This window comes from Anopheles darlingi, chromosome 2 (genome assembly GCF_943734745.1).
Source record: "Anopheles darlingi chromosome 2, idAnoDarlMG_H_01, whole genome shotgun sequence".
Classification (NCBI taxonomy): Eukaryota; Metazoa; Arthropoda; class Insecta; order Diptera; family Culicidae; genus Anopheles; species Anopheles darlingi.
This window is the reverse complement of record NC_064874.1, coordinates 24839501-24867117: the sequence shown is the minus strand read 5'-3', so window position 1 is coordinate 24867117 and position 27617 is coordinate 24839501. Positions and strand designations below refer to the sequence as shown.

The following is a 27617-nucleotide window of genomic DNA, read 5'->3' as shown; positions in this document are numbered from 1 at the left end:
CTTCCGCTTCCTATCACCTCCGGGGTCCCTTAAGGCAGTGTCTTGAACCCCCTCCTCGTCTCTCTGCTTATGCATTGCGCCACCCCAGCATCGTGTCCCGCCACTCCCACTCCCCAATCCCTCCTCGGAAACCCCTTGCTCCACAACCTCGACGCTCCCCACCTGCACTCCTCGTTACCCTTCTACGCCCCCTCTCGCCTCCTTGGCGATGGATTGCTAAGTTTAGTCCTTGTATAGCCTACTACGGCGAACATGTAGTATAATAAAAGTAAATGTAGACTAGTTCGCATAACGGTTTCTTGAGTGTGTAAAATGGTCGAGTTTCGTCGAGGCCTCCGGTGGCTGTGAAACAAAAGGAAAAGGTTTTATTAAGAACAGAACAATGAGAATCTTGAAAAAACTTTATCTTTCGTGTCCCATTTCTCACGGGAACGACGGATCCGCAAAACCAGCTTCGAAAACCGCGTTCCCGGTGCAGTGCACACAACTATCAAATTCTCATTGTTTTTCTAAAATCCGCGAAGGTATTGTTCTACATGACATCACCTCTCTAGTTAAAGCACCTTCTGGGGCGCCTTCTGCTGTCTTGAAACCAACGACAGTATCTGTCGCTTGCTTGCTTTCAATGTTTCGAAGCGCAAAACGGAGCTCTCTTTTCCGCTGCCGGCTCCGGAGGCTGCGCCAGAAAAGGACCACTACTGGTGCGGCCGCGCCGTCGATCGTTCCCGTTTTTCTGGCAAATCTTCCTCGTCGTGGTGTCGTGTTTTCCGATTGCACTCGACCAAGTAGAAGAATTAAGTCCAAGTCCAGAATTAATTCGCTCGAGAGACAACGGTCTCCCGAGTCGCGGTGACGGGGAATTTGCACGGGGCCTTAGTGGCCGGAACGGCAAACGTTTGGCCACAGTTTTGTGACCGCAGACGAAAGAACGAACTTGTAGCAGCAGCAGCGCTCCGCCTGTAGTTGTGTAGCAGAACTCTGGCTATGGCAGGCTCGACGACGACGGAGACGACGGCGGTGGTCTTTTCTTGCCACAGACCAGCCAAGTGTTAGTGATTCCGCGTGAATCCCGTGCAAGAACCATCTGAAAAGCGCTCGGCAGTACGCCTCCCGTGCGGGGCCAATTTTTCTTTTCTCGTGAAAACCATCCAAATACGGGTCTCTGGTGTAGCGGCTGGTCGTGTGGCGAAGCGGGTCTGTCAGTGTGTGTGGCGGTGGTGGCGCGATGGCGGTGCAGTAGTGAGAAGAAGGATAAAAAGTGGAACCCGTTCAAAATGTGACAAGCACGGTCCAGAAAGGGAAGCGAAGAAGCAGAAGAAGCACTTTATTCGTTGCAGTGTGTGCTGTGTGCTGTGTGTTGTGTGTTGTGTGTGTGTGCGCGTGTGTGTGCTGTGTGAGCTAAACGGAGCAAAAGGAAGCAGCGCAGAGGCCACAGCACCACAAGAAAGAAGGAGGAAAAAAAACCAAGTTGCGCGGCTGTTGGTGTGTGTAAAGTGGCCAGCGGCGGCTTTCCGCCGTTGCATGTTTTCTTCTGTGCCGCGGAGTGACCATCCGGCGCGGGGCCACCTATTCAGCCGCCAGCAGGTATATCGCAAAGATAATAGTACCGAGCGAGAGAGCAGCAAGCAAAAGGAGAAAAAGGAGAGAAAGAGAGAGAGAGAGCGAGTGGCGTTGAGTGAGCGACTGAGAGCAAAATAGGCTGTGCGTGTAGGGTAGAAAGAGAGTGGCGCATGCTAGTGCAAGTGCGAAAAGTGTCGAAGCAGCAGAAGCGCTATATCGCCGCCGCCTTCGACGATCGGAATCGTCGTCGTCGTCGTCGTCCATTTCTCTAGCGTACACTACCAACAATCATCAGCAACATCCGCGGAACCAGCCTGCTGCTGTGTGGTCGGCCCCCCTTCGCCAAGGATTTTTACGGTGGGCCGCCTCCGTGTGCAGGTCTCGTGCGGAAACAGCAACCAGCAGTGCCAGACTAGAGGACGAGCCTCTAGCCAAATGTGGACATATTCACACCTTGCATCGAGTGCCACATTATCGGTATCGGGGTTTCCGCTACAACCGAAACATCCCGATAATACAGTCCCAGTTTTGGTCCCCCTACTGGCGCCCGGCAATCATATTACCATTGTTTGTCCGATGAAATTCTAGCTCCCTAGTGTGTCTTCGTTGTGCGTGTGTGCATGTATAGGTGTGAGCGTGTGTGTGTGCCCGCGTGTCTGTGCGAGTAGCACAGTTCTTGGTTCCTTCTTTAACGTTAAGAAAGTATCTCCTTGTTGTGTTCATAAGCGCCGGTTGCTGGAGTGTGCTTCTTGCTAGGTGATTTCGATTCCCCGAGCCAAACGCGAGTCTACGAGGGGGCGGCCAGCGACAGAAACAGGGTGCACGTACGTGAACGTCGATATTGTTCTCTGTGAGCTTCACACCCGGAACGCCTTAATCGATACGCTAGCGCAGAATCGAGCGGCCGTGCAAAGTAGTGTGTCACGTGGAGTAGCAGGCGGAGGAAGCGCCCCCGCCGCGACCAGGCAGATTGGGGAATTCGGCCGGTAGCCTACGATGACTCCCTCGCCAGAACTCGGACAGCCAAAGGCACCCGATAAAGTTTGCGATGAGCAGCGAGCAGCAGCAACAGCGACGATTTCTGACGATCGTGACAACATCGAGCCGACGACCGAGCGTTCCACTGACGTACAGCACACCACCACCGCAGCATCCAGCGATATCACCAGTGCCAGCAGCACCCTCGCGACATCCACCGACGTTACGGCGGCCGCCGTCATCGCCACCAGTGTCGACGCCACCGTATCGACCCCTAGCCGCACAACCAACATAGCAGCGAACAGCAGCTCCAGCAGCAAAATGCCGACGACAAATGTTGTTGGGGGGGCGACGGTTGGCGTTGTCCCGTCCGTAATCAGTACGATGGCGATGTCGGCAGCAGCGACTACTACGACTACGACCACGGCGGCCTCTGCCGTGAAGGTATCGTCATCGCAATCCTCCACAACAGCCACGGCCACGGCCGCACCCGCTGGCGGTCAGAATGGGAAAAATTCGTCATCGACCAACACCGGCAACAACAGCACCAGCAGCAGCAACAGCAACAGCAACAGCAACAGCAACAGCAACACCAGCAAAGATCATCTCCCGGAATCACCGCCATCCGACCAGGAGCCGGTGGTAAGTGCGCTTTGCCGGCACAGAGTTTCCTTCTCCTTCCCGTCTTCCCTGGTGTGGGGCATCTCGTCATCGATATGCTAGTTGCTTGACTCATCGGCAATGGTGTGAATCTATGGTCGTCATTTTACAGCAATCGAACACTTGAAATACCGTAATTCTACCATGAAACGGCAAAAATTCGGCCATATTTATTTTTTGACATTTCGCTGTGCTCCAACTGTCAGATGGGGCATGGTGTGTGCGAGCAGCAGCGTGTGTGTGTGTACGTGAGAGCGCTCGTTGTGGAGAATGAAGGGATGATGGGGCGGCTGATTACCACCCCCGGCGGCGTGAAGTCATGCACCTCCACCGCGACTGTACGTACCGTTTCGTTTTATTACTGTTTCCTCGAATTCGGTGCGCTTTCCAACACACACTGAACCACCAAAGTTGGCGGTGGTGCGATGCGGTTTGTTCACTGCGGCTACCACCCGTTGAATTTGTCAGCAAAAAACCACCGAACCTTGCGTTTAGCTGTGTTCGTGTGTTGCCGTGGTCGTTCGCACTGAGCTCCGGTTGGAGCTGCAAGTGCATCATTCTCTCCAATCGACACTATTTTGGCGAATTTCCTGCAACAAAAGAGGCTCTTCTCTCTCTGGCTGTGCAAGCACACGTGCTCTACAAGGCAACGGTTCTACCAGTGGCAGGGGTAACCAATGTAAATTTTGCCATTTTACTGCCGGTCGGCTGTTTTTAAAAAGTGTTGCTGTGAAAAACAAAACATTTTCTCCCGCTGCGGAGGCATTTCAGCCCGCTGGAGCTTATCTATTAAAACACGTGCTTTCCATTGTTCTATCCCACTAGCTTGTTGCAATGCCTGAGGACACGCTGCAAGATCTCCTGGAAGAAGCGTATACATACAAGTGCCCAAAAGATCGTGAACACAAGAGTGCTATATTTAACGTAAGTTTCGCATTCTGATCGCAGTCACCCGCAGACCAGCTGTTGCAGTTACCTTCGCCTTTAACATGGATTGATGTGCTGTATTTTGGGCTTCTTTTTATTGTAGGAACTGTTGAATAAAGCGGAGCGCGAAGATCAGGAGCAAAACTTTTCGTTCACGAGCCGTCCGGTGCATAGCAAACGTTCGTCGGGAGGCCGTCCGACACAGGGTGGCTCCCTGCAGGACCTACCGGAAGCGACCAAGCAGGAGTATGGTTACAGCAGCAGTGAGTACTGTGCGGTGTCCAGCTACTCTTCGAGACGATCGGGCGGTGGTGGCTACGGAGGTGCCAACGCGGGTATGGGTATTGAGGGAGTTGGAGGTAGTAGCGGCGGCGGTAGCTCACATGGTGCCGGGTCGCGCTCGAAGCGCCAGATTTCGTCTGTGTCTTCGCGGCAACGCGAAGGTGGAAGTTTGCCTAGCAATGTCAACCAAACGATCAGCGAACAACCGTTCCTGAAGGAAGTTCGTCGGCCCTTGAAATCCACGTCGATCAAATCGTCCTCGTCCTCGAAGAGCAACGACTACGGTGCGTTGCTTCAGTCAGCACCGCTGAATGCGATTACAGGCAGTGACTGCAGTTGGTCCACCTCCGGTGGAGCCATCATTGCCGGCGAGGAATCTCATCTGTTGGCTGGTGCCGGGAGTGGTGAGCTGTGCGGTGCCACCAGTATGATAAACGACCACCGGACGGTACCGGCGCACACGGTCATCAATATGCACGATCTGGGTGTGGATGAACCCTCAACATCCACCTCCGTCAGCGTCATCGGTCACAATCCGCTACAGCAGGTAGGTAACGACAACAAGAAGACGAGGATTAGAGAAATTTTGAAATGAAAAGTAGAAAAATAGTTTTTGAAAGCGGAACTTTAGTGGTTCGTACCTGAGCTGTTACCGTTGTTTGCCCCATTTTGGTAATTATATGCAGTTGTGTATGTTTGTGTCCCAGAATAATCACTACGAGAACAGCGGAACGGATGACATCGAACTGATTGCCGGCGGAGTTGGAGGAACAGCGTGTGGTAATAGTAGCACTAACACTGCCATTACTGGATCGTCCTCACCAAATGTTTGCTCCATGGCGGCATCAGCGGCAATAGCATCAGCCGCGGTAGCGCTCGGAACGGGGGCTGCCGGTCCGTCTACGACGTTGGGGTACTGTGGCAGCGGCACGGCAGCAGCAACAAGTGGAGGTGATCTGTACAGCAGCAACGGTACTGGCGGTCTCGGAGGCATCAACAGCGGCGGTACCAGCAGTAGTAGTGCTGCTGCCACCAACAGTATCAGTAGCAGCAACAACAACAGTTCGGTTGGTCTCTCCGCGACGAAAAAGACGTTCAGCTATCCAACACAACAGTACACGGCTGAAGCGTGTCTTGACATCGGACAAACGTGTCGGGGAACCCGGCCTTTGTCCGTGCATCACGTGGATAAGACCGTTTCACTGCCGATGCTTGAAGCGGTACAGCTTGGTTCTTCCTATCCGTCCGTCAAGTGCATGATCGATAGCAGCAAGAGTGGCGATCAAACGGCGATGAAAACGATGCTGTCGCCTAGTAACACGTTCATCTCAACCACTCGAAGCAGCATGCAATACCCATCAATTCAGGTAGGAAACTATATCGTCTGTTAATGTATTGATGCCAACAATAATGTGCACTTTTGGTTCCGTTATTTTAGCAAAAGTTTGACGAAAACGCAAATTCCGTCTCACAGTTCGGTGGAGGAAGTGGTGGTATTGGTTCTTCGACCAGCGGTGGCAGCATCGGTGGTGGCGGGAACTCAACGGGGACGAGCAGTAGTGGTGGAAAGAAGTATCGCAAACCGAAATCTGATCGCAACACTGTCGTTGTGGTACCGGAAAACATTGTCGGCTATCGGGGGCAAAGTGACATTGAAGCGCTTGTAAAGTACATCGAAAACGATGGCAAAGCTAAACAATCACAACAGCATCAGGCCAGTATCAGTAATGGTGGCAGCGATGTCTCCGGAGTGGCTGCTGCCGCCGGTGAGAACGGAAATGGATCCGGTGGCACAACGTCGTCATCGAACGGAACGGCAACGTCCGGCACTACCGCTAGTACGTCCGGTGGCGTGGATGCTGATAAACCGAAGCGCAAGAACGAAAAGAAGCGCGATCGGACGGCCGGCGGAGCGAAGCAATTGAAGAAGAGCAACTCACTGGAGGAGTTGAGCAGCTGTAGCCGCAAAAAGGTGGAAGAAGAAAACACACGACAGAATCATGTCGAAAAGGCTCGTGCGCAGGAAACGGATCCGGCGGTCACGTTGCGTAGTAGCAAGTCACAGAAGAGAAAGGAACAACAACAGTCCACCGGAGGCACAAAGGAAGGCAATGCAGGATGTTCCAACAGCAAGCAACAACAGCGCACCGAACGGCGTTCGTGGGGTACAGAGGAGTTGAACTTCTTCGGAAGCCAGTCCGTAGAGGCACAATCGCCTTCTGATGAGCCTCCACAATCGATCGCTCCGGCATCATCGAACAGTGCTAGTGGAAAGGTAGGCAAGAAAGATAAGAAAGAGGCCAAAGATCACCATAATCCTTCCAGCAGCAGTAGTGTCGTGGACCCGGCCAGTGCTCAGCAGCATTCGACGACGCGGAAGCGTGACTCGTCGTTGTCCTCGCTTGGTGGAGGAACGCAGGGCGGAGGCGGCTCAAACGGTGGAGAGGGATCAGATTTCCACGTCGTAACTAAAAAGAAAAAAGCAAAGAAAAAGCTTCCGAACGCTGCTGGTACAGGTGCTGGCCACGACGATGTGGCTTCGGGCAGCAATTTCATCGGCGGAGCTGCCAATCGACGGCAGCACTCGCATGGTAGTTCGGGGGGCAACGGTGGATACGGACGCGCTAGTAGCGGTTCGACGTTCCCAGCAAACAACTCCTCTACCGGTGGTGGTAGATATCATGCCAGCAATCACTTTATTACCGATCGAGAGGTATATATGAGTAACGATGTATCTCGGCGAAAATCGACCTCTTCTGTGCCTCCGTCGGAAAAGTCAGACTCAAGCGATGCGGATTCCGTTTACTCGTTGCCTATTGAAGCCAACTCTTCTCGAAAACATCATCGCCAACAGCAGCAATCCCAGCAGCAACAGCAGCAGCAAAAACCGTCTAAGAAGCAGCAGCTTCCGAACAACACTAGTCATCAACAAAGGCAGCAACAGCAAAGTGGTGGGTCGGCTTCAGCAACAGCGACACCACAATCATATGCTGAAATTGCCCGTATACCGAACATGACGACATATGAAAAGAGTGGAATGGACATTGGTAGCGGTGGTGGCGGTACAACTGCTTCTGCTGGTACTGGTGGTAGTGGATGGCCAAGCGTCGCTGAAGGTAGTAGCCAATCGAAAGACGGGGGTAGTGCTGGTAGCAGCAACGTGTTGCAAGATCTCAATTCGTCTGAAGCGTTCCCACAACTAGTCGAATCACATCAGTATCAAGCACCACCACCATCACATTATCTTTCAAATCAACACCAACAACCGCTATTGTCTTCGCAGCCATTGCTAGCATTGCCTAGCGCTGTTTCAGCAAACAATCCTAGCAACTCAGGCACCACTGTACCATACCAAGCTCAGATCGTCGCTCCACGTGCAACATACTCTCAAAGTTTGCTTACGGCGGTGGTCAGTACCAATGGTACCGGTGAAGAGCCATCGATCATTTCTACCAGTGCTAGTGGCAAGACAACAGGTTCTGCGACAGGAGCCATAATAAATACAGTAGTTTCGACGGCAACCAACGAGATACACAATGGTCCAGTTACGACAAACAATGCTTCGGAAGGTGGTATTGGTGGAGCCACAAAAGCATCCCTTCACAAGTCCAAAAGCGTCGATAACAATGAAATTTACTACTCGAATGAGCACTACCCGGCCCTGGAACGAACAATTAAAGGTTACGGTCAAACTACGCTGCCCTCCGGATTGTCTTGTAATAAGGCGACGAACGCGAAAGGCACTAGTGCCGCTACTTCAGTGCCCATTGCTGGGCTAAGTTTCGGGCAGGTGGCAGCAGCAGCACCACCAGCGCCACTAGCATCAGGAACAGCAGCATCACCACCGGCGACAACGCCCAGTGTTACAAATTCTACTTCCGCGACGGTAACAGTAAATTCGGCCCCACAATCACAGCCAGTGAATACCGTTGCGGCGAAGAAAGGTAAGGCGAAAAAGGAAACAACGGTGACGATAGTGCCAACAGAGGGTACGGATACTTCCGTCGCTTTCGCAGGTACCATTGCTACTGTTCAGTCGTCCGTTGCAGGTAACACTAGCAGCAACAATATGCCGAACGATAGTGATACCCAGTCTCCAACGATCCTTCCATTCGATACACGACGCGCTATGAATGATGCTGAACCACCAGCTGGACTCTCTTCGATTCAGTTTATGCAAGCACCGCAGCAGCAACAGTCATCCGAGAAGTTAGTTGCCCAGCAACAGCAACATGTGCTGCAAGGAGGTGGCAAACGGAACAAAAAGGATAAACAATCGAATATTACGGCAGCATCGGGTGCTTCCTCTGGCGCTGGTAAAGGATCATCGGGTCGCTCCAGCACTTCTACGGCTAGCAACAGTGCTTCGAATCATCTGCAGCCGAATCGTCCAGCTGTGATCATGATGAACGATGGCGTTGAGCAAAAGTCGAATGAATTCACGTTTGGGTTCAGCAACGATTATGAACTATTATTTGGAGACTTTAGTGAAGAAGACTGTCGTAAGCTCCTTGAGGGTTCCACAGCAGATAGCTCAGCAGCTACCTCTTCTTCGCAGAAACCCAAGGGCCAAAAACCGAATAGCAGAGTGTCGTCTGTGCCAGTGACTTCATGCAATATCGACGGTTCTGATCGGGAACCCTCATTATCGCCGTCATCATCATCAGCGGTAATGAATGAAACACGTAATAGCAGTAGTACCAGCAGTACCAGCTGTAACTCACTCGGGAAACCGCCTCTCCAACAATCATCATCCTCACCCTCCTCTTCGTCATCCGTCTGTTCATCTTCATCCTCATCGTCGAACGCCCCCAGTTACCAGAAGCTGCCATTGCTTCCATCACTCGTTGCTACACCACCACAACTCTATCTCGGTGCGCACGGAAACATCGTACCAGCAGCAGATAGTGCAGCAATTGAGACAACGGTGGCGACGGTAGTTTCATCGACGACTGTAATGCCTCCTCTACTCACCGATCCAGGGACCGCTACCAACCTGTTCGCTCATCCGCCACCAGCCGTTCTAGTTCATTCAATTTATACACAGCCACCACCATCGCTTCCGGCACTACCATGTCATAATCAGTTTGCGCTTCCACCGCCAGCCGTCGTTGCAGCTACAGCAGCTGCTTCCTCAGGCGTTCAGCCAATCCCGGTAGTGCCTCCTGGTAGCGCTAGTACTACAGTCGCTGTCGTAAATGCTGTACCACCGCCACCAGCAGCAACAGTGCAGGTCGTGAAGGAAGGACTTTTGCCGGGAGCACCACCTACTCCTACACTTGTTGCTGTCCCTTCGGCTGCTCATCTCATGGTTCCTCCACCGGCATTGCCACCGATGGCAACCGCGGTATTGCTCCCACACCAGGCCGTTGTCGTGCCGGTGGTTCCTACTGGCTCCGCTGCTTCTATCGCCGATGTTGCCAACAACAATGTACTCGTTGCCACGGTTCCCTCATCATCACTTCCACATCATCACCAGCAAACAGTGATGACCACACGACCGCAGGCCGCCACTGTCGGAGGAGGCCTGCAAAATCATAACAATAACGTTGCAACCAATAGTGTCACTCAGACGTACCATGCCTCACAACAGCAGCAACAGCAGCTGCAACTGCAACAAACGACAGCCGAAGTGACCAACAGCGCCGCCACAATTACGCCAGTATCACCAACATCCCAGATGGTGACGACAGTGGAAGCATCAGCGCAGACGATCAATTCGAACAATGCTGCAGGTATACAGGAAACGAAAGGAGGAACCACTGTCGCCCCCGTTACTTCCGGTGCATCGGCTACCCCGATACCGGTACGTCTGGACAAGAAGAAGGAACTAAATCTACGCTTCGTTGAACCGGAACAGGTACACAGTATCGATTATAATCACGATAAGATAGTGTTCTTTGTTGGAACAGGTAAGGATTGTCTAACAACTCAGCACTCAACTGATGTTTGGCTTAAATTCTTCTATTTCAATTTCCATTTTTTTGCAGCCTGGGAAGATGCTATCTGTGGTAGCAATGGTACCGCCAAATACTACGAAGGGCAGTAAAAGTTGTTAATGCTGTGCAATGATTGAAACAGCAGTCTCTCTGCGTAATAGAGAGTGTCATCGTGGGTCAGCCGCCGAGCATTGCTCCTGTAATATTTGATAGTGCTGAATGTAATGCGCGCCAGACGACTTCCCGCTTTGCTAGTTCCCCGACACGCTCGTATCGGCTGGTATCGTCAAACGAATTTATCGCCGTTTGGTAAGGGCGCGTGGGGAAAGGGGAGCACATCACATGCTCGCTAGGGCGGGGAAGGTGATGTCTACATCTGGATGCTTTCCCGATACTCAAGAAAAGCGACGCAATGAATGCATGGTGAGGAAGAGCTTCTTTAAGTTAAGGTTTTTCGGTTATTCTACTCCGCGAGCGTTAGTCAACGTTAGTAAACGCGCGCGTACATGTGTAGCCAGCCGCATTCTTTCTTGCAGATTAGTGGCTAGTGTTATATCGCTCAGAGCATAAGTTAATAGAATCGAAGAGGAGTAAAACATCTAGATCAGTAGTTTAGAATATCGGTATCGAAGTGTGTGAATTCCGCGAATGTGTTATTCGACAGAGAAAAACAAAATAGTTGAGAGAGACAGAGAGAGAGAGAGAGAGAGAGAGAGAAAGAGAGAGAGATAGAGAGAGCGAATTAGAGATGCAAAGCATATTATGGTGTGCTGACAAGCAAATAAAACAGTCAGCCACCCACCAGCAAAGCAACGCGCAGTGGAACGTGCCAAGCTGTCATTCGTTCGTTCAGGTTATTAAGCATTATTCAAGCATTAAAACACAAATGCCACGCTGATCAGTTTCCCAGTTACGTTTCCCTTCATAATCGTCTCGCCTATACTACTGCCTATTGGGTACTGACACTTTCGGATAGTTCAGTGTTTGTGGGCTGTCTTTTGTGGCTTTCGGTTTGCTGCACGGTATTTTTTAAACTGTCAATCAGGGTTATCAAGTTGCTAAGAGCGTTCCTTTGAGCCGCGTTAAAGTCATGTGCACGTGAGTTACCTTTGTTTCCTTTATTCGTTCCGCTAGCAGAGATCGTTTCATCCTACTTACGAAAGTACGACATTTTATACCATCGCGTGATAATTTGTTTGTGTTTTTTCGCTCTTCGCGTATTGTTTGATGCGTGTAAATTCTCTTTGTTTTGTTTCACCATTTATCAAGCAAACATAACATCAAGAACCGGATTGCTCTGCCGATGCGCGTCGTCTCAGGCGACTAGTTTTTTTTCTTTCGTTAAATAGTATCACCAAGAAGTATGAAATGCTTATTCAGGACACTGTTGTGTACTATTCGATCGGAATCGCGAAGTTGAAACTGATTAGCATGTGAATACCTGAGCGCGGTAAGGATAGCGAGTGTAGAAGTAATGAAACAAGCAGCGGTCAGGTGTTGCAGTGTGTAATCTGCAGAGTTATTGGTAGCACCTATGTGATCAGTCACACACTGCACCGAACAGTCATGATCAATCAGAGATAACGGTTGCACCATCTGCTGCTTGCGCAGTACATCACGTAGTGCGTGGTATGAATGAGTAAATGTAATCGGATAAATGCGTATGAATGGATTCGAGACTTTGAGGTAGCAATCATTTTGCAATAGCAGACGCGTAAGATCGGAAATACGATCATGGGCGATACGTACCGGGGACGACGAGAGAGGTATTGTCAAACTAGAGGGTCTGCTAAGAATGTACATTGGCATGTATGTGTGTGCGTGTGTTCGCGAGAGATGTAATATAGCGTGCATAAATTATTACAAACAAAAATAAAAAGGAATAAAAAAATGGTAATGTAACAACCAATGTGATTTTAGTATCTAATCGAAAAAGTAAAGATGCAGAACAGAAGAATGATATCTATACATAAAAATACATAAATCTATACTTATAAATTTATATATATAGCTATATATAAATTTATATTTATATATTTATATATAAATTTATATTTAGGTGTAGTTGGGCGAAAAGAAACCAAACAAACTTAGCGAGACCAGAAACTAAAAATCAGAACTAAAAAAAAGATAAAAAGCAAGGTGGATAGGTACCACCACCAAAGGATTAAAGGATCATCATATAATATACTTTTAGCAGTTTCTTTCGTCAGTTCCGCTTGCTCAGTTCGTGCATATAGGATTAGATGGATGCCGTTTCCCATGCTCTCAGTTTGTTTAGTTAACATAACCACTGTCGCCAAGTTCTTCGCGGCGCCATCGATTGTCACCACGCGTCCCCCTTACTATCCGCATCCATCGTTGTCGAACACAGGGCCCCGAAAAGAAGCAAAGGGGCATTCTAATGTTAAGTAGTTTAAGATACATAATTTGTGTTCGTATTTTGTCGTTCGCATGATATACGCCTGATCACAACCACGGGAAATGAGTGAATGGCAATGCTTGTAACGTGTAAAAGTATGAATGCGATCACCGCTAGCAAGGATGCCCGAGTCAGAGTATAATAACGACAGCAGAGAGCCATTAAAGTATGGATTGGATGATTGATTAGTTAAGCTGTATTAAATGTGACGGCAGGACGAGTGTCACCTGAATGAATGTATCTACTCATCATCAGGAAATACCAAAAGCTAGACGACACATTCTACGCTTCCGGTGACAGAAATCAACAAGGAAAAAATGAAAGAATAAAAAAAAAATACAATCCATGGACTGCGGAAGCTTGTAAGAGGACAGTATAATCATCTAATAACTGTATTTAAGAGCTATTATTTACTAAGTTTCATGTCAGTAGCGCATACATATGTAAAGTAACGTGTGCCCACTTCTGCGTTATGGAAAAGCAAGGTTGCTAAAAGACGGGAAATGAGACGGAATGAAAGAAGAGAAATGTGCTGTAAAAGAGGAATATAGACATGAAACTTAATATTTAGTGAGTTCCGATCTTTGTGCGCGGGAATGAGCAAAACATATGGAAATCACAGCAAAAAACAGACTTAAAGTTTATGCGAGAAACGAGCGAGAACGAAAAGAAACTAACGATGGATACTAACCGTAAATAGGATGAAAACAACAACCGTTTACCGCCTCTCCTAGTGAGAACTGCCAATCTGTTCGGATGAGAAAAAAATTACAGCAAAAAGTGCAGCTCTATGGCCACTGTGGAGATAGTATAGCTGGGTGATAAGGAGTCTGATTGCGACTAAAGCTTAAATTAATGAATAGTCACTAGAAAACCTAGGAAAAGCGGAACTAATGAAAGCAAACAGGCGACGTAAAAATGCAAAAAAAATACTAAAATCCAGTGCCAGTATGTTCTGGCCACAAAAACACTAGGAATGATTGAGTTAAGGAAATGCATATGTGCGTGATGTGTGTTGATGGAAAGAGAGAGATAGTGAGAGAAAGAAGAAGAAAAGAGAGAGAGAGAGAGAGAGAGAGAAAGAGAGAGAGAAAGACAGAGGGGGGGGGGAGATAACAGTCAAGAAAGGAGAAAAATGAGGAGAAAGGAACCAATCATGCTCATCAAATGGTTACAAAATTGTAACATAACAACAGCCGAGAACATTAAAAAAAGGATAAAACTAATTCCAGTGACTGTTTAGGATATCATACGTGCATTGATACAGACACACATTCTCACGCACATACACATACTCATACACCTTTCATACACGCTTGGGTGTGTTTTCGCGTGTAGAATGCTGCGCTTTAAACTAAGCAACCAATAAAAAAGAGTACATATAAACACACTCACTACAAACAAAACTTAACAAAAGCGCGCGTTGCATTAGATAGTTTCGGAAAAAGCGAATAAAACAAGGATGGCCACGAGCATTGTACTAAATTACGAAAACACACAAGAGAGTAAACAGAAAAACAGTTTTCGCATCTTCATAACACAAAACGTGTTTGTTGCGGAACTCCGGCACACAAGGGTTGGTGTAAGAAAGAAGGAATGTTCAGGAACAGCGCAGGGAAAAGCTGGGCCTGTTGCAAGATTTTCAATCGAATCCAAACACAGCTTCGGCGTCAGGAGATATCCTGCAGGCTGTTAACAAGGAGAGGTAATAAGCGAAGACTCACTCACAATAAAACGCGAGACCGAAAGAGAAAGGCTGGTACGCCGAAGCATACAGGTGCAAAAATAAGGGAAGGAGCGCTTAGAAGGCGTCGAACAATTCGCTAGGAAAGGATAAGCGAAATCGTAAGAAAAAGGAGCGGGTGAAAGGAGGAAGAAGAATGTGGTAGAGGGCAAGCGGGATAATGGAGAAAATAAAGAAACAAGAGCAAAAAAATGAAACAAAAAGATTAATAATCATGCTCGTTTGCGAATTGCAAAGCCGAATAGGGTTACTCAAGCAGAACAAACACAAAGCGAAGAAGAAGTAGAACGTCTGTCCTTGTCTGGTGTTGCCAATAGAAGTGCATTTGCCATCCTTACCTGCCCCGTATTCTTACGTCGAGTAAAGCATAGACCCTAGCAGACTGTGCTGCTGCTACGCAACGCATGACTACTAGTGGTCAACGTTACAGCTGCTGATGGTTGGTTGGGTATCTTGTGAACCATGGAGCATGTTGTTACCTGCACGTAGGGCATAGAACCGCAGAACAACTAATGCGATCCACACACAGACATTGGGCTAGCTAGCCATTGTTTTTTCACAAAAATGAGCCACTTATGATCGGTGGTATGGAATAAAAAGTAAAAAGTCTATAAAAAAAAACTATTAACAGCAAAAATCGCTTCGATCAATAAATCCATTGTTTTGTGGTCCACCTGGTTATGTATTTCTTTTTTCTACCTTTTACAAACCATATTTCTACGCCTTTGCGGTTTGTTTATTATACGCAACCCTATCTTGGTTGTTTCTTTTTATATTATTACATCAAAACATCGAAAATATCTGATTTTCGTTTGGTTTTGAAGAATGTGAATAATCAAAAGCTCATCCAATCGTTTTTAGTTTTTGCTAACGGTCCCTTAGTCCTTCGGGATCAGGCCCAAGAGTTACAATGAGCAAAGCAGCAGTGTGCGAACCGGAAAGCAAACCAAAAGCAAGGGAACGCAACAAATGGTAACCCAAGAACAAATGCATATGTGGAACGTACAGCTTCGCGTTAGTAGGCGGTACGGAGAAACAACGGAGAAAGATTGGAGAAAAATAGCTCTGCGATAGGCGAACCACGAAGATGAAGCAGCAGGAAAATGCATGGATGTTCACGAAGTGGAGGAAAATGTTTTTTTTTTATTTATGTTTGTAAATTATTGAAGAAGTGAAGAGAAAAGAGACACTGCAAGAACGCAAAAAATAGAATAAAACGTATGAAAAAGAGTAACTCACGGTGGCGTTTAGTGTGCATGTTTGTACTAGCAAATCAAACGAGTTAAAAGAATTAGAAAGAAAATGGATATCAAACCAAACATACTGTGGATGCACAGCTTCTGTGTGAAGTTTGTAGTCCACTCCTTTGATGAACGTGTAGAAAATTTCACGGTAGCAATGAATCTAGCATGCATAAGCTGCATTGCTGGCTGTTGGGCTGGAACTCGATTGTCTCGATTGTCTCGATTTGTCATCAAATTTGAAAGAACGACTTCTGATTCTATGACCATCTCGGTTTTTTTTGTATGGTACGGTAACAGCGGCAACATAAATATCATGTTGCACACTGCTTAGCTTGCTATTCGCTTTTTATTCACCCGCTCTTCAGAACTCCACTGCACGGGATCATCTAGTTAATCCCATACTGGGAGGGTATGCTTCTACCTAAATGGCTAATCAGTTCCATGTGCTACCACTAACTATACGTTACATTTAATGTCAAGCGAAAAATCTGTACAACTTCTATCCGCGAACGCGCTCCTACAACAGTACTAAGCCTAAGCGAAAAATTCTAAATCCTGTACAATACTTCTTTACACGCGCAGACCACCGAGTGTCACGTATCACGTATCGATAATGTATTTCGAGCGTTGCTGGGTAACGCTGGATACCGAAACGGACAACGTTGATGACTGCTGTGGTTGCTGCGATTGACCATTCAGATGCTCATTGCTTATGCCGAGAGATCCAGACTGGTGTTGTTGTTGTTGCTGCTGCTGTTGCTGCTGCTGTTGCTGTTGCTGTTGCTGTTGCTGTTGCTGTTGCTGTTGCTGATTGTGACTGCTCTTGGAGGTCGTTACCGTGGACCCGGTAATGTCGGTCCGGAAGCTACCCGAACACTGTGAATCGGCCACGCTGCGCCCATCACCCTCGTCGCGTCGCGAAAGATCGGAGAACGGGGAACCACTGCGCTTCACCACGGTCGACAGCGAGTTCTCGGTGGAGGAAGACAGATTGCTGGTGAGACCACTGGCAACGGATGAGGATTTGAGTTGCTTCTGCTGCTCTAGTATGTCGGCCGTCGTCAGATCGCTCGCCTTCACGATATTGGGCGACACGTTGCTCAGCCAGGGCTTGTTTGAGCTGGACTTTTTGCCCGCGATCGTACTAGCACCGAGTGCGGCCGTCATCGCAGCAACCGCAGCAACCGTTGACGTTGCGCTGCAACCACACAGCAGATCGGACGGTGAGCTACAGATACCGCATGCACCCTCAACGTCCAGCTTGCTCGAAGTGGTCGCATTCATCTCGATCTCGTTCATGGCCTCGGCCAGATTACCCACCGTCAGGGCGGCACTTGGTTTGTTGAGAAGCGAGGCAGCTGCTGCTGCTGCTGCTGAGGCAGCGGCCGATGCTGAAGATGAAGAACCACCACAACTTCCAACGCTGCCACCAACGCCATTGCCACCATTAGCTCCATTGGGTGGTCCCTTAAGATCGGTCGCCTCATCGTAGTTCTTACTGAGCAGCAGCTTCGACAGGGATGGTGCGAGTCCGAGCCCAATGTTCCGCTCGTGGTACACCTCCGAGATGGTCGGTGTCATCTCGCGGCTCATATGCCGCAGGATCGAGTCCTGAATCGTCTTCTGGCTGGTGCTGGTCGCATTGCCACCTGATGTCGTCGAACCAGTCGCACCGCCGGCACCACCACTATTACCATTGCCATTACCATCCTTTCCACCGGATGCGATTCCAACATTTCCACCGCCGGCACCGCTGACCGTCATGACGGACGTAAGCAGCGGTTGATGATGCGGAGGCTTACCGGTACCGCCCACAAGCCCCAGCTCGGCCGTCGCATCGGACAGTGGAATGATTTCGGCATCGGTCGGCGAAAAGTAGAGCTTGCTGGCATTCAGATTGAGCGTCCGTTCGTCATCGGGCAACGTCGAGAGGGCATTGGCGTTGATGAGCTTACGGTGTGCGGCCGGTGCCACCCCGAGATGATTACCGAGCGTCGCCGCAGTAGGAATCTCCGTACGGCAGCTTAACCGATCGAGGAAACCGAACTGATGATGATCGAAGGACGTTAGCGTTGAAGCCGACAGCTTACCAGCACCACCGGTTGCCGTACGGCTATGGTGCAGCTGACCATGACCGTGCGATAGCTGCTGCTGCTGCTGCTGCTGCTGTTGTTGCTGATGATGTGATCCAGCACCGGTACCGGCACCGAGCGGCCGGCCTAGCTTGTTGCGCGATCGCATACTCTGCAGACTATGGGCGAGTGAGGTTAGCTTGCTGCTGATCGAGGCAGCACTCGAACCACCGGGTAGATCGAACGATCGTTCAAACTCCGAATCGGAACTGGTCGATTCAAGCATCGACGAGAGAGTCGGTGGAGGTGGTGCTCTGTTTCCGTTCGGTCCTACAACGCCACCGGCACCACTGACCCCATTAACGAGCTGCTTTCCACCGACGGAACCACCTCCAACGGAAGCCGATCCATTGATGTTGTTGTAGACGGGTGCGAGTGGTGCCAGCGGTCGTAGGCTCTCAACCATCGGCAGAGTTTGGCGTGGTGGTGGTAACGGAGGTAAATGATGACCTTGGGCACGTCGAAGCACTGTGGCATGACCTGAACCTTCCCAATCCGTCGCCGAGCTAGCGGAACTGGAACTATCCGGACGATGACGATGATGGTTGTTAGTGGCCGGATTAGGATGATGATGCACTGGGCCGGTATCGGCCGGATGGGATCGGGAGAGTGGCATGTCACCGTGGATATTATAACCTCCGAGGTGATGGCCCGACAGAAGACCTGCCGCCGTCATGCCCATCGTTGGTGCTGGTGGTGGTCCTGTTACTGTTCCTGCTCCTGGCCCCACTGTCCCTGCGGCTGCTGCTGCCACTCCTGGTGGTAGTGGTGGCGCTGGTCCAAGATGGTGACCATTGTTGTTCGTGTAGAGATTCTTGATGCGCGTTTGATGGGCCAACGCTAGCGACACATTCGGATCGACGTTCTGGAGTGTAACCGGCGGGCTCGGTGTGAAGGCAGCATCACTCTCACCACCACCACCGGGACGCGATACTTTGATCGTACCTCGTAGACTCGAGTAACCGAGACCCTTCGCTAGGTGATCGCTCTTGAGCAGGATCTGCTGCGTCGTATATCCATCCGATAGCTCACTGTCGGTTGTGTTGGCAAGGCTTGTATCGAGTGGTGCCGTGGCCGACGATTGCTGTTGCTGCTGTTGCTGCTGCTGCTGCTGCTGCTGCACGCCACTGACGACTTCCGTTTGGCCACCATCCGGTTCACCACGGCGCCGTACGTACGAGATGAAGGCACTGCGTGTGCTAAGGAACGGTACCCGGCGCAGTGGTAATGGCGGGCGTGAGTTGGTAAAATTGTTGTAGCTCGATTGTGACTTGACCGTGACGGCCGGTGAGATGCTGCGCTGCTGTGAGTCGGCATTCGTCGGAGTAGGACTGACGGTGGAAGAGGTGGAGCCCTTCATGAGTTGCTGTTGTTGCTGCTGCTGCTGCTGCTGCTGCTGTTGTTGTTGTTGTTGCTGCTGGGTGGAACCCGGTTGCTGTTGCTGCTGCTGTTGCTGTGCATGGCCTGCTGTGATAGCCTGGGCATCCTGCTGTCCACTGGCTACCGTTGACGGTTGTTCATCACCGGAATCATCCTCGTTCAGCGATTCGGAGCTACTGCTCGACGATTCGATACCGAGGCTCTTGGGTGCTTCCTGAGTGTCGAACAAGGCCAACAGGGCCTGCAGGACGAACTGACAGTTTCTACGGTTGGCCTGCTTTCCCGTTCGCAGTGTCACCTGATCCTGGCCTACTTCCATCAGATCGAAACCGAGCGAAGCAAGCAATTCATGGCATCCTGAGACACGCCACAGTCGCACACTGAGCGGTACCTCGATGGCACTCTCACCTCCCCCTACGATCTGTCCACTTCCTGCTTCAGCTATCGGGAGTGTAGCGGTGTTGCTAACATTGGGACCCTTCGATGGGAACTGGGCCACCACGTGACGCATCACGCCAATGATCTCATCGGCGATCTCCGCCCCATGCACCAGCTTCGAGAGGGCGTGCAGTGTGGTCGGTGAGAGGCCGAGCAAAGCCTGCAGACTGGCCGAACACTGCGACAACCGGTCCTCGGGATCACTCTGGGGGAAGAACACACTCGAGGGGATGCCGTTAGCGGCCGGTTCGAAGCGGAAACCGACGGCCATCAGTAGATCCTTCCAGCCACCGACCGGGCCCGCCTTATTGTCGATGCTCTTCTGTGTCGTGTACATGGCATTCTTCTGACCTCGGTGTATCCGCTGAAGGCTCTTCTCGACCAGATGCAGACAAACGCGCAGCGCATCACGACACTTGTCCGGGGTGCGCATCAGCTCGCACAGTGCCTGCCCAATCAGGGCGACCTTGTTCGAGAGCCGCACGTTGCCACCGATGAGGATGAAACCGGCCCAGTTCGCCGGATGGGCAAAGTGTTTCGTGTGCTGTACCGTTTGCATCGCTTCGGCCAGTGCTTTGGCGGCACGGGTACCTTGGAGCAGGGCGGAGTAGAACGCACGCAGCAGAATCTTGGCCGCCGTCTCGGGGACGGGCCAGAGTGAGACAAGGACGGCACCGGTACCGGCATACAGCCAGCTACTGGCCAGATTCGCTACCCCACGGCCAGTGATCGGTTCGACGGAGTGGTACGAGCTCAGTACGACTAGCTTCGCACCGAGCTTCATCGATTGGAGATCCGATCGGCTAAGGACGAAGTCGGACAGGGGCGGTATCTCCATGTTCGAGGGTGATAGTCGATCCGATGGATCATCATCGGCATCACCGGCCGAACCAGGGCCGGTGAGTGAAGATTGTAGCTCATTGGACGCCATTGATGCCGCTACCCCTGTCGTTGTCATCGTTGTCGTCGCCGTTGCGGTGATCGATAGTGTCGTTGAACCGGAACCACCGTACAGGAGCCGTTTCTGGGAGGAGGCGGATGGTGTGTCGAGCAGATCGCCCGGACTCAGTACGACCGCACCGAGCTTCCAGCTAACGTTGGCCGCAAAGTGAACGCACTCGGCACCGGGCAGTTCGGCCACGATCGCTTCCTTTGTGGCGTTCGAGCTGACGAGGGGTTTCGTGCCGAGCATATCGCTCACCATGGCCGCCTCTTGCAGTGATGCCGGTGATTCCGACCAGCCCCACGTTTCCGATAGGGTGGCCGGTATTTTCGGGCCACCGATCACCAGCGCACTGTTTAGTCCTTCGGCTGCAACAGAAGTACACGGGGGTGAGAACATGGGAATTTTTCTGCATTTCAATCGGTTTCAGCACTTACCTGGTTCTCGCGTTTTCGTACGACTCTTCTGGCGCAACGTGTGGAGCGATGGTACGGTCAGGAGTGAGCAACGTTCGGACAGATATTCACCATCCTCATCACCACTGCGCAGGATCGCAAACGGTACCAGGTACAGTTCCTTCTCGAGCACCAGAATCAACTCTCGCCGACCGATACGAGCCGCTAGAAGGGACAGCAAGAGAGAGAGAGAGAGAGAGAGAGAGAGAGAGAGAGAGAGAGAAAGAGAGAGCGCGTTAGCTGGAAAGGTTCGAGCAAAGAGGAAGTGGAAACCCTGGCCTTACTTGTGCTAATGTCCGGTAGAAGATCCTCGAACGGTGCAAGCAGCAGATTGTAGAGCACGTGCAGACAGGACGGTCCCTGCCACGGTGGCAGCATGTTCGAGCGTCTCGATCGTGTCGATCCCTGCAGGCTTCCAATCGATCTACAACGAGCCAGCGAGCGAGCAAAGGGATATAAGTTCCTGTGCGTAACGCGCGCTCGCGCCCGCAAAACACCTCTCTACTTACCTTGTTGAACCCTGCAGACTTGCGACGGAACCACCGACACTACCGAGACTAAACAGCGAACTGAGCGAATAGTTGCTCGAGTTCATCAGATGATTCCGGTTGACCATCCGCAGAAAGCCGGCCCGCTCGTTGGCGAAATCGTCGATCAGGTTCTCGTTCGACGATTTCCACCCACTACCATCACCCTCCTGCAGCACGCTGCCCGAGTTAACGCCCAAACTATCGCGCACGTAATTGATGTACTGCTCGAGCAAACTCTCACCTTGCAACGATCCGTCCTGCTGCTGTTGATGTTGCTGTTGCTGCTGACCAGCACCACCACCACCACCACCGCCGATCATTTTCTTCTCCGTACCGAGCGCCGCCATCAGTAGCTGCTTCTTCTTCATCGGTAGCGTCTGTTCGTCGATTGTCGTCGCGTGGAAGCGTACGATGCGCTTCTGAGGCTGAAGGAACCACGCGTACAGCTCATTCCCGGCCAGACTGTAGTAGATGATGCTCGTCTTGCTGCGATTAACCGTATCGAAGATGTACTCACTGCACGTGAGCAACGTTTTGCGATTGTTGAGCGAATTTTCGGCACTCTGGTTCGAATCGGCACCCATCCGTGAACGGCAACGTTCGGCCGCGACCAGCGCTTCCTCGTTGCGCCCCAGCCCAACCAGTACCCGCTGCAGTGACTGATAGCAGGAGGTCTGCAGATCGTACAGAGCGGTACGTGCCTCGGCCGTCACCTGATCGCTGCGGATCGATTCCAGTATCTGGGCAGCACTTTCCATCTGCTGGCGGGCCGTATCGTCATCACCGGACGCTAGCAGCGACATCCCGAGCCGGTACCGTATCTTAGCCTCATCTTCGAGTTTGTTCAGTGACTGCGCGATCGCTAGACCCTGCCGGAGGAAGTTAATGGCGGGTGGGATCTGTTCCATCATGTGATAAACCCGCCCGAGCGCCAGACATGCGTGTGCCTTCGTTAACCGATCGCCCGTTAGCGTTAGCTGCTTTTCGTAGTACCGTGCCGAGTCCTGGAAGTTGGCCAGCGAATCGTACACCGAACCGAGGTTCCCGCAGGCTCTCGCCTGCAGCGTACCATGGTTGATCGCTTCGCACAGCTCCAGGTCCTGTTTGTGCAGCCGGAGCGATTCCTCGTAATCACCCATCTGCTGGAACACACCACCGAGCCCACTGAGTGCGTCCGATGTCAGTACCCGATCGCCGAGATCACGGGCAATGTCCCGCTGATGCTCGAGACAGTTGATGGCCTGCTCGTAGTTCCCGAGTGCACTGTGGATCGCACCGAGATCACCGTACGCGGCCGCTTTCGCCTCCGGGCTACCGAGCTCGTGCGCTACGACGAGCCGCTTCTCGAGACAGACGAGCGCTTCCTGTAGGTTACCGACGGATTTGTAGCAATTGCCCAGGCCCCGGTACGCCCGTTCCTGGTCCCGGGCGCTCTGCAGTGCGATCGCCAGCTGTAGATGGCGTTCGTGGCATTTGATTGCTTCGGCGTGATAGTCACCGAGCGCATCGTAACAATCGCCCAGATGGCCAAGGGCACGGGCACGATCGTGCTGGGCTGTTGGTGTGTTTACCTGCTCGAGTGTACCGAGCTGTTGCTCCAGGTAACCGATCGCATCCTCGTAGTGGCCCATGTTAAGGCGGGCGATGCCGAGGTTCCCGAACGCTTGCGCTTCGACGGCCGAATCCTGCAGTTCCTGGGCACGCTCGAGCTGCTCCTGGTAGCATTTGACGGCGTGCGTGTAGTTCCCGAGCGCCATATGGACGGCACCGAGATGACCGTGGGCACGGCATTCGCCCGGTAGATCGCCCATTTCCTGGCGCAACGTTAGCTCCTGCGTGTGGTAACCGAGTGCTTTGTCGAACTTTTTCAGCAGACGATGGGCGAGACCGAGGGCACCACAGGCGGCCGCTTCCATGCCCCGTTCGCGCGTTTGCCGTGCGAGTGCCAGCTGCCGTTGGTACATTTTGATCGCTTCATCGACGTCACCCATTCGGATGAGCACGTCACCGATGTTCCCGAGGGCGCGGAACTTCCCGGGCAGATGGTTCGTCATGTGGGCGATCGCTAGGAAGTACTTTTGACACTCGAGCGCTCCACCGGTATTGCCGAGGGCGAGATGAGCCAACCCGAGGTTGCAGTACGCCCGGCCCATGTTCATTTTGTTCTGTAGATCTTTGGCAAGGGCCAGGTCTTGGTCGTAGTACCGGACCGCCTCCCGGTAGTTACCGATGCAGTAGTGTGCGTAGCCGAGAAAATGGCAGGCTTTCCCTTCGGCCGCCACATCACCGAGTTCCTGGGAGAGCATCAGGTACTGCTCGTAGTACGGTACGGCTTGGGCGAACTCTTGCCGTGAGCTAAGGCAGTTACCGAGATTGAGAAGGGCGCATGCCTCGCCCGCAGTGTCCTTTAGTTCGCGCGCAATGTTCAGGTGTGCCCGGTAGTGCATTAGGGCCATATCGTGGGCACCGAGGGCTTGGTAAGCGACGGCCAGATTACCGTGCGTCGATGCTTCGGCACTGCGGTCGTGCACTTCCTTGCTGATGATTAGCTCCTGCTTGTGGTACTTGATGGCGGATTCGTAGTAACCGGCGGCTGAGTAGGCGTTACCGATGTTCCCGTACGCACGGCCCATTCCGGCTTTATCCTGGAGCTGGCGTGCGATTGTCAGGTGTGCCTGGTGTAGCTTGAGGGCTGCATCGTGCTCACCGAGCAGCTGGTACACGATGCCAAGGTTCGAACAGGCGCGCCCCTCACCGACCTTATCCCGCGCTGCTAGGGCCATTTCCAGTTGCTTCTCGTGCCACCGTTTCGCTTGCACAAAATCATGGCCACAGCGTGCGGCATGACCGAGCCCGGCGTACGCCCGGGCTTCGATCGCTCGATCACCCAGCTGCTGCGCGATCCGCAGCACACTCTCGTGGTACGTGATGGCTTGCGTAAAGTTACGCTTGTAATGGTAGCTCGAACCAAGATTACTGTACGCCCGGGCTTCCTCGACCTGATTGCCGAGCTTCCGCGCTAACCGCAGGTGCTGCGTGTGACAATCGACCGCCGAATCGAACTCACCCATCGCCAGGTACACGGCACCGACGTTACCGATTTCGCGCGCCTCCTGCAACCGATCGCCCATCTGCTTCACCAGCTGTACGCACTGCTTATGGGAGGCGAGCGCATTCGGGTAGTCACCGATCGCGGTGTAGACGTGCCCGAGCGAGGTTAGGGCGGCGGCAGCCGCCTGCGTATCCTTGCATTTCATCGCGAGCACCAGCTGGTAACGGTGGGACGTTAGCGCTTCCTTGTACGAACCCTGGCTAAAGTACGCGGAACCGAGGTTCCCGTGTGCCCGGCACTCGCCAGCCGTATCGCCGAGACTTTTGGCCACGGCCAGATCCTGCTGCATGTACGCGATCGCTTTATCGAGCTGATTCAGTGCCCAGTGGGCTGAGCTGAGGGCGGAAAACACGGAACCACGCAGTTTAAGCGAACAGGAACCGATCCTGAGGGCCGATTCGAGCACCGTGACGGCCGCATGATACTGGCCGGCACCGAGCAATTCCTGACCGACGACGGAAATCACGACGAATGGCGATTGGTCCAGTTTCATCGCTTTCAACTGCTGGAACGTCGGCTCCAGCGCGTGCCGGAGCGGACTTTTGATCGATGCTTCGACCAACCCCGCCAGCAGCTGCTTACTGTTGGGATCTTGTGCAAGGCCGGCACTGAACGCGGCCAGCGCTTCACCGTACCGGCCGAGACACTGGAGGGCAACACCCTGGCGGAAGTACGCCTTTGGCCACTGAGGGCAGAGTTCGCGGGCACGTGTCGCATCCTGGAGGGCGAGCGCGAACTGGCCCTGTTTGAGGCGAGCCGCCGAACGGTTACTGTAGAGGATGTGGTTGCCCGGATCCAGCCCGAGCGCATCGGTGTAGAGCTGGACCGCCGTACTGAAGTCCCCGTTCTGGCAGGCCGTGTTCGATTGACGGACCTTCTCGAGGAACAGGGCCCGATTGGCGGCCGGCAGTTCCGGCGTTCCCTCCGGTTCATTCTGGGGGAGACGGAGACGAAGAAGAAAGAGAGAAAGAGAGAACCGATTAGACACACGCGCACACACACACGTAAAGACTCTGACACTGAAGGACAACAAGGACAAGAAACACAAACAAGGCACAGAAAGGACTAGAAGAGATTTCGAGGTCCCTGGGATCATCATCAAGAGCCGTAGCATTACCGAAAGGATCAGCTCGGCCGACAGTATCTCCCAGACGGTCGGGTGTATCGAGGGTTGATGTACCGAGGCCGCTTGGCTCAGTAGCGTGCTGCCAGCGCCGCCACCACCACCGTTCGAGTGAACCGAGGCTGCCACGGTTATGCCACTGACACCGCCAACACCACTAGCCGGACCACCAGCCCCATGGTGCACCCTTCGCTGGCGACGCCGTTCCGTTCCGTGCATCGCGCCGAAACCACAAGCTCTCCTTCTTTTTCTCTCTCTCACACACTCTCTCTCTTTCTCTCTCTCTCTCTCTCTGATTGACGCTGATTCCAACACACACCAACACGCACACACACACAGAGCACTCGCGCGGTCCGTTAACACACTTTCCTCCACTCCGCTTTGGGGTCGTGATCGCGATTCGCACGATCGACGAGAAGAAGAAGAAGAAGGGAAGAACCAAGAGGAGGAGGTAGTGATGGTGGTGGTGGAGGAGAAGGGTCGATAGGGGCGCGCACATCCACGAGAGATGACGAGAATGATCACCGTCACCGTTTACGTACTGATCACCGACCTGACCCGTTCAGGCTCTCGATCCTCCGATCCAACCAGAGGGAGCATCCCTTTCAGTGATACCGAGGCCAACACCACACACCATGGACACCACAAACTACGCACACACACACACACACACACACACACACACAGTCGATCGGTAGCGGGTGCGGACGCGTCCGTCAGCAGACGAAACGTTGTCTTTGGTTGAGGTCGAAGGTGGTGAACGATCGCGATCCGGAACACAACACCCGGGCACAGTACCGTAACCAGAGACACGGCACGGTAAGGCTAGCTGCTGCTGCTGCTGCTGCTGCTGCTGCTGCTACTGCTGTTGCTACTGTTGTCGGTGCCGCCATCACACTGGTCATCGATCGATGGTACTAGTACCCATCGGAGCCCTGCACGCACGCACAAGCGACGAACTCGACGAAGAAGCGACGACGACGCGACGCGCAAACCACCGTTCCGTTCGACCGACGCGAGATGAGTGTCCGGTGGTTCTCACCTGCGATCGGTTCGAGAGCGTAGAAGCGTGTCTTCGTGAGCGCAATGTGTAGAGCAGAGAGCGCGCCAAAGAGAGAGAGAGAATAGAAGAGCGAGAGAGAGAGGGGCCGAAGAGATCGCTTCGCAGAATGCACGATCGTCGCACGATCGCCATGAGGATGGAGAAGGTGGCGATCGATCGCGAAAAATGCGCCCGCAGGAACAAGGAGGAGGAGCCGCACTCCAAGCTTCAACCCGCGATCGCGTTGAAGAAGAATGTTGATTGCTTCACAGTTTATAAATTTCGGTTTCATCCGTACACACACACACACACACACACGCACGCAAGTGTAATGGAATGCTTGAGTTTGTCGATCGTGGAGCGAAGGGAGGGGGAAAAAAAGGATCAACGACGGCGACGAGTATCGGGGACATCCCCTTTGACGTGTTGGTGCTTCTTTCCCGTTCCCGAACACACAGAACGCGATCGAGTGTCATCCTCGCATCGTTCAAACCAAGGTACTTTAAAAAGACAGGTAGCTTTATCCAGAACAAATCCCCGATCGTATTTTAGAAAAAACTTCAGAGTTTGACATTCACGGGATGGTGGGATGTTTACTTCGGGGACGCTCTTTTCGGAGGTGTTTTCGCTTTTCTGTGGTATTACGACAGTTAAAATTCACGAAAAGTGGCACGAAAGTTGAAGTTTATGCAAATATTCCCAAAAT

At 52.1% G+C, this 27617-nt stretch overlaps 2 protein-coding genes across 3 annotated transcripts; one reads left to right on the top strand and one right to left on the bottom strand.

The window, feature by feature from the left end:
* The first annotated feature begins 748 nt into the window (after window positions 1–748).
* Window positions 749–15776, top strand: LOC125951266 (mucin-19). 2 transcript variants are annotated; one of them, XM_049679980.1, is made up of 6 exons: window positions 749–3180; window positions 4024–4122; window positions 4229–4954; window positions 5115–5774; window positions 5846–10319; window positions 10398–15776. In XM_049679980.1, exons 1-6 carry the CDS (start codon window positions 2557–2559, stop codon window positions 10454–10456), a joined length of 6642 nt encoding a protein of 2213 aa, XP_049535937.1. In that variant the 5' UTR covers window positions 749–2556; the 3' UTR covers window positions 10457–15776. The 2 variants fall into 2 exon arrangements, with proteins under 2 accessions (XP_049535937.1, XP_049535936.1); XM_049679979.1 differs by having other exon boundaries at window positions 5094–5774.
* A 217-nt stretch (window positions 15777–15993) lies between these two features.
* LOC125951265 (tetratricopeptide repeat protein 28) lies at window positions 15994–26424 on the bottom strand. Its single transcript, XM_049679978.1, has 5 exons — window positions 25864–26424; window positions 21614–25680; window positions 21389–21528; window positions 21087–21269; window positions 15994–21017 (listed from the first exon to the last, which is right to left on the bottom strand). Exons 1-5 carry the CDS (start codon window positions 26086–26088, stop codon window positions 16357–16359), a joined length of 9276 nt encoding a protein of 3091 aa, XP_049535935.1. The 5' UTR covers window positions 26089–26424; the 3' UTR covers window positions 15994–16356.
* Between the last annotated feature and the right edge of the window lie 1193 nt (window positions 26425–27617).

Excerpts from the sequence above, each read along its gene's own strand:
- LOC125951265 (XM_049679978.1), bottom strand. The coding sequence starts at position 26,088 with ATGCACGGAACGGAACGGCGTCGCCAGCGAAGGGTGCACCATGGGGCT. Across the intron at positions 25,681-25,863 it reads CGGCCGAGCTGATCCTTTCG|AATGAACCGGAGGGAACGCC; the intron begins GTAATGCTACGG and ends CGTCTCCCCCAG. Across the intron at positions 21,270-21,388 it reads TCTACCGGACATTAGCACAA|CGGCTCGTATCGGTCGGCGA; the intron begins GTAAGGCCAGGG and ends TGTCCCTTCTAG.
- LOC125951266 (XM_049679979.1), top strand. The coding sequence starts at position 2,557 with ATGACTCCCTCGCCAGAACTCGGACAGCCAAAGGCACCCGATAAAGTT. Across the intron at positions 3,181-4,023 it reads CATCCGACCAGGAGCCGGTG|CTTGTTGCAATGCCTGAGGA; the intron begins GTAAGTGCGCTT and ends CTATCCCACTAG. Across the intron at positions 4,123-4,228 it reads ACAAGAGTGCTATATTTAAC|GAACTGTTGAATAAAGCGGA; the intron begins GTAAGTTTCGCA and ends TTTTTATTGTAG.